We start from the raw sequence: 10974 nt of genomic DNA on the forward strand, positions 1-10974 counted from the left end.
ACAAACCTTTCTCTCCCACCCTCCCAAAACCAGTCACGTTTTGACATGGGCATACATTTTTGACCAACAGATCTATGGCGTGTACAAATAGAAGACTTCGAAATGTACTTTTTTCCAATATAGTCTGTAGTAATCTCTGAGTGAGTGTTCAGATTTGTCATGATCTTCACATATACAGAATCCTACAGTATTTTTTGTAGAGTACAGGATAGGTATTCTATTAACGGCTGCTGTAGTAAAACATTTGAATCCACACATAGAAAAACTGTATTTAATATTCATGTTTACATAAAGCACTTAACAAGAACAGAGTAGAATCTAATGCTTAGAGACCATCTTTGAATGCTTTCAGTAGCAGGTCGGCTGCCAGCCCAGGAGACAAGACACCACTAAGAACTTTTTCTTCTAGAAGTGGAATCTTATCCTTGACTGCCAAGTGACTCCGGAAATGTTCCAACATATTTTCTTGGATGAGATTCCACATCCACACTTTCTGCTGTTTCCGTCGTTTGGCAATCAACTCGCCACTTGTGAGCATGAGGTCACGAAATTCTGTCATTTTATCCCACATATCTGAGATACCTTCTCCAGTTTTGGCAGAGATGCGCATTACCTGTTGGATTCAGAAGAATTTTTAAAGCCAAGTAACTACTGGGCTCGAGGGTTCAATTACTGTATCAGGTAGATTGCATGAAAATTAAGAAATGCATAAGGCAAGCTTACTTCAATACCCTCACTTCATGAAGCTCTAAGCAGTTTTGTGCTGTTTTAAAAAAAAAAAGAATCTCAAAATTGGGATTCTACCAACTATAAGTAGACCCTGAGATCCATAGTATTCAGGATAAATAGGCCTTGTCCAACTGCTTGTATAATGAATGAGAATCATTTTTAATAAGTCCTTTAGCTGAAAGGTACAGTGTTTTACTTAAATGTAGAGTTAATTACATATTCTGGTAGATATACTCTGGTAGCTACTCTTTTGCACTTAAAATATTCCAGAAAGGAGGTATTTCGACAATTTTTTGCATTTGCTTTCCAGACTAGGAATTCATTTTGCCAAAAATATTTCAGGCATCCAACATGATCTTTTAAATGGAGCAGTTGTTTGGTTTGTTTTTTTTTTTTTTGAAAAGTCTCTCTCTCTTTCCCCAATCTAATGCCTAGAATACAGCCCCTACACATCACTATTTCCTTTCTTTCAGTTGTCAGACACTGCCATCACGGAAAGAGAGACAGATTTCTGATAATCTGTTTAATCCACTGGTCTCAAACAGTTCTTTTGGGTCACGTTTATCAGATGTGATCTCTCATCAGATCTAGAAACAAAAATTACAAGATGATGGCTAAGCCTCAAGCAGCCCAGCTGATTTAAACTTAATTCACTGGGCCAGTTTTAATACCAGGGTAGAGCAAACCTCCTTTATATACACACGTATATAAATAGAGGGATTGAGAGTGTGTGTGTGTGCTTATTGTATATACACATATTAAAAATTAGTACTGAATCTTTTCCTTAATAATTTACCATAACCTTTTAATGCATGGAATACTGCCTTAAAACTAAAGGCCCACAGGATGAGAATTGCAATAATCTAGACATTGCATACACAAGTAGATGAGGTTCTTGCCCAAGAACTTTTATTATGTGAGAAATTAAAAAAAAGTAAAGCAATAAAGGAAACACATCAACAAGTGAAAGACCAAAGATAATCATAGGCTTCAGAGTTATAAAAGAGGGAGAAATAGCTTATGGGACATTTTAAGATATGCATAGTTTACAAAAAGCAAGACAAGTTTGTACCACTACTGCTGTTAGTAATAGGTCTGCTAGTGCTGAGATTGTAGCTCAGGACAGAAATCATGGGGAGCAGGACTAGCTTTGCACAGTGTTTTCATGTGGCACACCTTGAGATCAGAGGTGAAACAGAAACAGCAGCAATCAACTCTCTAGCACAGTGTAAAACTAAACAATAGAACTGAAATTTTTACAAAAGAGCCCAGGGAGACTAGTACAGCTAGATGAGACACTAACAATCCTAACTCATTCAGCACTTTTTTGGGTGTGGCAGGCGCAGGGGAGCAGGAACCAAACAAAAACCCCAAACACACCAACAAAACCCAGACAAAACAAAAAAAAAACCCCCCACACACACCCCAAACCATAGTGAAGTACACAAACCTTTGGTCTCCAAACCTTTGAACGTTTGCGAAGCAGCTTCATAGCACTAACATATTCAGCTTGTATTCTCCGTGCAGGCACAACTAAATCACCATCAGCTTTATTTATAGCAACTAGATCTGCCATCTCAATTATACCCCGCTTGATACCCTAAATGGAACATGGAGAGAAATCATGAATACCCAGAAGGGCTGTGACATGCTGATTTATCACAAAAAGCAGGTCAAAATGTTTTGTTAGTTTCTGGTGGCTCTCACTAACCTTTTTGTATGTGCATGCGTGTGTATGTGCTAGTCATGGAAGAGCAGTACCAATGGCCTCTGTCATTACTAGTTATTACTCTGACACAACAAAACTAAATATGGATATCAGAGTTTACATGATAACCTATATCATGTGTAGAGACTTAAGTTTAACCAAAACATGACCAAGTTTACAAACCTATTTATATTGATTTCTGTTTTCCTATAACACAAAGCTACTCCCCCAAATCATATATAACTAGTAAATAGGCCAAAGTAAGTCAGAGAGGATAAAAATTTTACATCCTTATACTTCCAAAATCGAGGGGGGGGGGGAGGGGGGAAGGGATATCAGATCCTAACTGTGCAATAAATTGATACGACGCTGAAAAAGACTTCAATAGTAGCAGTGTAATTTACAAAACACTATTGATATGGACTTTCTGCACAGAGAGATACTACACCTTGGATTTAAGTTTCTCTTTCTAGTCCTAGATAATACTTAATAAGAGAAACTGAAAAATACCTGTAATTCATCTCCACCTGCAGGAGGTAACAATAATATAAACATATCAACCATATCAGCCACAGCAAATTCTGACTGTCCCACACCTAAAAAATTAAATACAGAGTTCACCATTTATTGCAAACTTTCAGTCATGTTAATGACAGTAATTATGACAGATTCTAGTACTGCACCATGAACAAATCCCACTAACAAAGACAACATGAAACACAACAGTTTTTACATAACAGTGTTTTTACAAAACGTAGAGGACTAGAAAATTGACAGAATGGGCATTCATTTTCAACCAGCAACCATGTATGAAAGCATGAGCAAAATCAAGTGTGAAAGTATGCAATTAGTAACACACCTTATTTAGATATCACAACAGGGTAATTAAAAGAAAACCCTAAGCACATACCTACTGTTTCCACAAGAACAACATTGTAGCCTCCTCCTTCACACAGCAGAATGGCTTCATTTGTGGTCCTTGTTACACCTCCCAGCGTCCCTCTGGTTGGAGATGGTCTGATGTATGCATTCATGTCTCTTGACAACTCAGTCATCCGTGTTTTATCACCCAATAGAGAACCTTAAATATTTAATGTTAACTTATTTCAAAAGTGCAAAACAGCCAAACTTCTCCTCCCCGCCCTGCCCCCTCCCCCCCCCAATAAATGAGTGAGAAAAGACAGATCTCTTGGATGAAGTCAGTCAAGCAAGAATATCCCAGTAATAGTCGCTCAAGATTTTGTTGCGGACTAGGAAGTTACTGCCTGGTTCTTCCGCCTATCAGAAGCTGGAAAGGCCTGATCAGCAGACATTACTGCTACCAAATATGAAGAATATGTTCTAGGTCAGAATGAATCCTGCAATTCCTGAATGGCTTTTTGAGGCCTATACACAGCAGGCCACACAATTAAACTTTGCTCTTTCTGTCCAAAGTGACAAATCTTTGCCTTATGATTCTGATATTTGTTGATGGTGGATTTTTTGGTTTTTTAAGAAAGGTGACATGCACCCCGCCTTCCTTCTACTCATACAAACTTTAAACCTGATTCAGTGAGATCTACACGCACGATGCACATTCCAAAAGATGAGAGATGCTCAATTCTTTTAACTGATGCAGTCTTGCTATCATATTTTGCTATTCTATTGATGCATCTTGAACGTATGCATTCAAGAATATAGTCTTTCTTAGCTCCAGGTTATTGCAATGCTAAAGGTTTTTTTTTTTCTTTTTAAATAGTTACACATTGCAACATCTTCTCTGACAGTGTAGAACCTGGAAAAAGGAATGATGTTCCGTGGCAGCTGCCCATTAGAAAAAAATAAAAATCAAGGTTCTATTATTTGTCAGAGATACCATTAATCAAGCATGATCACACTATAATTTCCCCGCTATTTTTCATTTGAGAGTGACAGATTACAGCCACACAACTTTGAAGAATTTCAAATTTAGAAACAAAAAAAATCATGCTACAAGTCAGACAAATAGTCAATGATACTTCATCAGGAGACCTTGAAACCAGTATAGTCAACAGAAATCCAAAAATTCCTATTGAGAAGAACTAATGAATGTTCTAAAATCCAACCTGATCTACATGTTCGGATTGCAGCATCCTCTAGTTTTAAATTAGCATGTGCTTCCTGCACAGTGATCAGCATTACCACTGTTGAAATTTAAGCAGAAACAAATGCCTTCTACTCCTTCATTCACAGGGAAATAAATAGATAAATACAACCAGACAGAGAAAACTGCAGTTATCTAAAGCTTCAGACAAAAAAGTTGTAAAGCAACATTCAAACACTGGGAAAGCGGAAACCTGACAAAATTAGGACACTGATACATATTTCCCAATTTCATATCACATGGGGGAAAAAAAAGAAAACTTAACACAACATTTATTTTTAACATTTTACTTTTATAGGCCCCCAAATTTTCCTTCATTTGGCCCAAAGAGATACTCCTATAGTTGACAAGGTATTAGAAACCCAACTCAAACTTCAATTCACACTCACCACCACTTGTACTAGAGGAAGGGTCTACAGCCAACACAGACACTTTGTATTTTCTTTCTGTAAGCATTTTCCCAAAGCATTCTATGAAAGTCGATTTTCCAGCACCAGGAGGACCAGACAACCCTAAGTAATCATATTAGGAAAAAACCACCATTTTGTTAATCAAATAAATAATACATCACATGAACACCATCAACATCTAAATTGGTAACAATTCATACTTTAGCACAATATCACAACAAAGGCAAATAACAGCTATGCCACAACTGATATACCCAACTAAGCAGTTGTCATTGACTTGAAATACATTACCTTGGTTCACCCAACACAGCAGCGCTCACTTCACCACCCCTCATCCTACTCATACCAACATAACATTGGGTTTATCTAGTCTTATTTCTTCTCCTCCAAATAAATTTATCTATACTGACTTATACTTCAGAACTTTAAAAATGTCATATCCTAAATGTGTATTTTTCGGATTTACTAACTATTCATAAAAGACACACCCTAAAAGCAAAAGCCCTTATCTTGAAGTGCTGTTATTTCAAAAAAATCGGGCTATTTACTTACACGTAAAAGCATGCAAACTAAGATTAGCTTGCTAACCTCCACCAAATATTTCTCATTCCCATGCCCAAGTTCTTGTTCTTACTACCTCTGTACACACATATGAGAGGCAACAGCTGGACATGACATACTTTAGTAGTCCATCTCTTCGCAATGTAAAAATATTTTATAGTTTCCAAGATAACCAGGTTCAAAGTCTCCTCAGCTGAAAAGCAGACTGCTTTAAAGTAAGGCCATAAAACAGGAAGGTACATATTTTTCCTTTTGTGGATTAATGAAGGGATTCAGGAAGTATTCAAGAAAACACCTTCTTTGGGAAAAGAACTAGTCTGCTTAACTACATCCTTCCCTAAGTGTAGATAATAGCTCTATCAATCTGCAAACTACCTAACATTTCAGCTTATAATAGTTATTAAAAAAACCCAAGTAACTCTGCCCCAGCCCCAAGAAGCAATAATTATTTCTAGAGCTTTTTCAAAAGCGTTTTCGAGCTCAAGCCATAATTCTACTGGACAATACAAATGATCTAGATTAGTTACAAACCACAAGAAACCAATAACCCAAGACTACACACCATGATGCTTAAAAAACAATAGTGATAATGACAGGTGAGGACTATAATTCCATCAGAGCAACTACTGGACAGACATAAAAGGACTAACCCACTCTAAAGGCAAGTGGCTTTCCTTGATTTAACTTTTCTTGTTCCCTGTGGTAGGATAATACCTTCTGAAGGAGCACCTGAGCTATTTTCTTCTTCCTACTCTGAGTTGATTCTACAAGCGTAATGGCTTCTGCTAAACAGGCTCTATGACCCTGGATTAGTCCATTGTAAAGTCTGTCTATGAGTCTTTGTTCTCTGTCAGAAAGTCTCTCTATTTGCTGGTCAGGGGCCGCTTGTTGACACAGCTCCCTCCTCAAACCATTTGATGAACATATCCATTTTGTACGACAGTAGTGCACTGGCGTAAGAGATTCAACACACGGGAAATCTGCTCTGGAAGTGAAGAAGTAGTTCATGAAGTAAGTTCTTCTAGAGAAATAACAACGAGGGAATCTCAGCAGCGAAGAGGGGATCTTCATCTTGTTTGGAATTAAAAGTACAGGGGGTATCAATTCACTTCTGTCTGCAGACACTCTAAAGAGAAAGAAAAACATTTTTACTTCCTTCAAACCACTTGTAAGGACTCAAATGAAACCTACGTACACAGGCAATCATCATTTGTCCATCCATCAATTTTATCCATACCTACTGTTTAAAACACAAAAAGATAGTGCCCTCTTCCCATTGAAAAAACAGAACAAAAAGAAGCTCTAGAATCTTCAATAGCATAGCATCTCTTTATTATCATACTTAATAAGTGAAAATATTATAAGTAAGCAGATAAATAAAAAGCACTTTTAAATAAGACAGTCTCTAAGAGCACACATAGTACCCTAAAAATCCAGGAACAAACCAACGAAACCAACCCTTATGCTCACTGAAATTACTATATATTCTACTTTCACGGCTGCAGGGGTTTTTAAAACAATTATTCAGGATGAGCTTTTTGCACCTTATTTCTAGAGGAAGGAGGGGAGAAAAAAAAAAAAAAGCGGTCAAGCCACGAGAACATTTAGAAATAAACTCAAGGAGCCGAAACCTCCCAGAGGACCGACACAAAGCAGCAGCACCAGGCACAACCACCACGCCCTCTGGGCCTGCTCTGACCCACCTCAGCACCGCTAAAAGCCTGAAAGATCGACCTACGCAGAGGTCCTCCAAGGGAGGACAAACGCCGCCCTTGCAGCTACTTTCCGAAGCCTCTGGGGAGAGGCTCACCCTGGCTGCCACGACGCGCTCCCGGCGGACAGGGCGGGCCCCACCACCGCGGGTCTGGGAGGATGCACACCCACACCGCCCCCCGCTACCGGGACCCCGCACAGCCCCAGCCCCGCACCCGCTCAATCTCCTCAGCCCGGGGGCGACCGTTGGGGAGGGGGGGGGGGGCGGGGAAACACCGTCGCGCGCCAGCCTCGCGTGGCTCGCCCACCGGGACGGGCGCCGCTCCCCTCCTGCCCCGACACCCACCGGCTGCCGCCCCGCCTCCCCGCCGCGGGGAAGTGACGCCCTCACGCTGAGCCGGAACCCGTCCGGCCACGGGGCGAGGGGCCCACCCCACCCCGGGCGTCCCGGCCCGCCCAGGCGGAGGCCCGCGCCGAGGCGGCGCCGCGCATGCGCCGCCCGCCCCCTCGCGGGGGCCCGTTGCGGCCGTCGGCGGGCGCCTCATTCGAGGCAGGCCGCTCCCCTGCGCCGCCTGCGACGGAAAGCGCGGCCGTTGCCGCCGGCGTCCCGCAGGATCAGAGCAGGGGGGCAGGGAAAGGGGCGAGGAGGATGGCGGTGGCTCTGGTCGAGTCCGGTCGGACTCGACCAGAGCCACCGCCATCCTCCTCGCCCCTTCGCCAAGCATCCTGCCCCTCCTCAGCTCTGGCAGCGGCCCTCGAGTGGTGGCATCCTGAGAGACTCCAGAGCCTTCGTCCTGCCAGGAGCGTCTCCTTCACAGTCCCTGCCTCCAGCGATTCGCCTTTGGGCAGAATCGGGGTCACCCGTGAGACCAAACAGCCACCTGCTCGGTCGCCCACTGCGCTGCCGGCTCTCTTGATTGTACCAGGGCAGAATTTCAGCACCTGACTGACATGAACTGCACCTCAGGAGAGGGACGCTCGCCTGACTCCGCACAGGGAGGAAAGGCCCAACATCCACCACCCCACAAACGTGCCCTAAGCATGTCCTTCCACATCAAACCTGATTGAAATCTCATCCTAGTCTCAAAAAGTGACCCTAAACCCTAATCCAACATCCTGGTGATCTCAGAAACCAACTAATGAACCCAGTCATTAATATACCCAAAAATAAACTTTCTCTGAAGGAACGTTAAAACCTAATGAAATACACTATAGGTACGCAACACAACAGTGGGAACCAAATCTCTTTTCAAGTCCTCACATTGGAGATACCAGAAATTAGTGTCCTTTCATGAGTACACAAACTTCCATATTGATGTAATAACAGTTTCTTTGCCCTGTTCTTATAAGGAAGAATGTTGCAAATCATCATTTCTATCCAGGTCTGAAATCTTAAAAACGTCCAGTTGAATTTGTGCACGACAATTTACTATTCCCCGATTTCACTTCAGATACCAGGAAGGGAGAAGAAATGCTTAAACCCCCAAAACATGTTAATTAAATCATATTTCTTTTCAGTCTTCATTTTGCCAAGTTAAACAAACCTGATTTTTAAAATTTCCTCTCATGGAATGCTGGTTTTTTGTGGTTTGATTTTTTTTTTTAATAGTTATTATTTCTCTAGTCACCTTACCATCCCTTTTCTGCACCTCTTCTTGTTAAGGTACATGCATTTATTTCCAATTTATTTCCGCTGGCTGAGCTGTTACAAGTGCCTTACAACGATACTAGCACTTTTTTAGAATGCATTAGACTTGTTCACAGTCCTATCAGATTGGCAGTGCAACTGATGGACTGTATAGAATAACAAAAGTTTTGTTCTTAACTGCTGAATGCACAATTTAATCTCATTCCTATTATTCCGGTCCACAAGATTATCATACACAGAGAACTGAACAATCCACTCTTCAGAGGTGAGAAAACATGCAATTTTGTGTCCCTATCAGCATGTGATGAAACCACAGCAGAAAGAGACAAGAATTCCCATTTCAAAATAGCCTTGCGTAGTCTTTCTTGTTTAAGCAGATCTTTATTCATCAGAGTTAGCATGTATCACTATCATCTCTTCCTTAAACAAGTTTTCTAAGGCTCTGTTTCACCTGCTGTGCTTAAACCTAGGTAGCACATCCCCCCTATTATTTTAATAACAGCGGCAACAACAAAAAAGCCAGTCTGCTATGGTTTCATCACAGATCATTGATCCTGCATTTTATTCTACTTTGTGTGCTTTCATCTTGAATAATTTTGTCGTTGACCTTGTTGCAAGAACTAGATGAATGTGTACACAAAATTGCATGTTTTGTCAACGCTGAAGAAGAGAGGGGATTGTTCAGTTCTCTGTCTATGATAATCTTGTGGACCGGAATAATAGGAATGAGATTAAATTGTGCATTCAGCAGTTAAGAACAAAACTTCTGCTATTTTATAACAGTTCATCAGTTGCACTGTCAATCTGATATGACCATGAACAAGCATGTATGTGTTTTAGAGTACTCTTCCTATAAGAACCATTTCAAGACCTTGCACACTGAAGTGTAGAAATCCAAATTGTTCAAGTCACCTCTCCTCTCCCCCCCCCCCCCCTTCCCTCAACTCCGTTATTCAACAAGTTTGCTTTTCTCCAGAGACTATAGTCCCCAAATGTCAGGAAGACTTCCTATTGCATTGTCAATTATATACACCCCTTCTTTCAATATTCTGGAACAGAGATGACGCAGGTCTCCCAGAGCTGTGTGCTCTTCTACCATCTCTGATTTTATGTTACTCTAAACACATCCAAAATAGGCAAAATATTTCCTTAGAAGCTGGACCACAGCTAGAGTCTCCTTAATCTACAGTGTTGTATTACAGAGTGTGCTTACATTTCCCCTATGTTCTTTTAACATATGTGACCAAACGTATTTTTTTTGGTCTTTATTACACACAGCCCAATGAATTTTGGTCAGACTCACTGTTTTTGTGCTTTCTGATCTCCAACATATGGAGTTCTCTTGGCTCATGTGTTCCTCTACCTGGTCATAATTAATTCATTTAACATCCTTGCTGAGGTATTCAGGAGGGTACTTCAGTAGCTTTCCACATTAGCCTCTTTGTTTCTCTCTCTTTTTTTTTCTTTTTTCTTTTTTTTTTTTTTTTGGGGGGGGTGTTTGTGGGGTGTTTCTAATTTCAAATTTAAGTCATCTTCCTTTTTGTATTCTCTCTGCTTCTTTTCCCCAGGGGTGTTGGAAGAATAAAAATGTGCATCCCATAGTTATTCCATCAGTCTGCAAACTTGTCCAAGATTTAAGGAAAATTATCTGTTTTAACCTCCTTGCTGCAAATCTACCCCACATGTTAAAGAAAACGATACTGCTGGTTACTCATGAAATGGCAGTCTTCCTCTGAGCCAATACTAAATCAAACATCCTGTAAAGTGTTATAAAGTATTGTGCCATGAAGTAAGGGTGTGGGGAGGCACAAATCTTCAGACAAAATGTGCAACTGAATCCCAATAATTATAAAATAATAGAAAAAGAGCCTTCTGTAACTTCTTACAGGCAAAACAGTATTACCACTAGCATCTTTGCCAAATTCCACCATGCAAATTTACATTCCGTCTAACTGGCTTCCCCTTGCAGTTTTAGTTGGATTCGTTCGTTCTTCCTTTCTCTGGCAGCACTCTGATTTCCTTGCTCTGTTCACCTCCTCTTTAAGAAGTCCTGAAGTAATCTTTGTGCACATTATTATCATAA

At 40.8% G+C, this 10974-nt stretch overlaps 1 protein-coding gene across 2 annotated transcripts; it reads right to left on the reverse strand.

Annotated features, from left to right (window-relative positions):
• Window positions 1-243: 243 nt before the first annotated feature.
• MMAA (metabolism of cobalamin associated A) lies at window positions 244-7676 on the reverse strand. Of its 2 annotated transcripts, none has more exons than XM_076337114.1 (7): window positions 7590-7676; window positions 6181-6656; window positions 4949-5071; window positions 3348-3518; window positions 2948-3033; window positions 2180-2329; window positions 244-613 (listed from the first exon to the last, which is right to left on the reverse strand). In XM_076337114.1, exons 2-7 carry the CDS (start codon window positions 6599-6601, stop codon window positions 326-328), a joined length of 1239 nt encoding a protein of 412 aa, XP_076193229.1. In that variant the 5' UTR covers window positions 6602-6656; window positions 7590-7676; the 3' UTR covers window positions 244-325. The 2 variants fall into 2 exon arrangements, with proteins under 2 accessions (XP_076193229.1, XP_076193230.1); XM_076337115.1 differs by lacking the exon at window positions 7590-7676 and adding an exon at window positions 7552-7564.
• Window positions 7677-10974: the final 3298 nt, after the last annotated feature.

Source organism: Aptenodytes patagonicus, chromosome 4 (assembly GCF_965638725.1).
Source record: "Aptenodytes patagonicus chromosome 4, bAptPat1.pri.cur, whole genome shotgun sequence".
Classification (NCBI taxonomy): domain Eukaryota; kingdom Metazoa; phylum Chordata; class Aves; order Sphenisciformes; family Spheniscidae; genus Aptenodytes; species Aptenodytes patagonicus.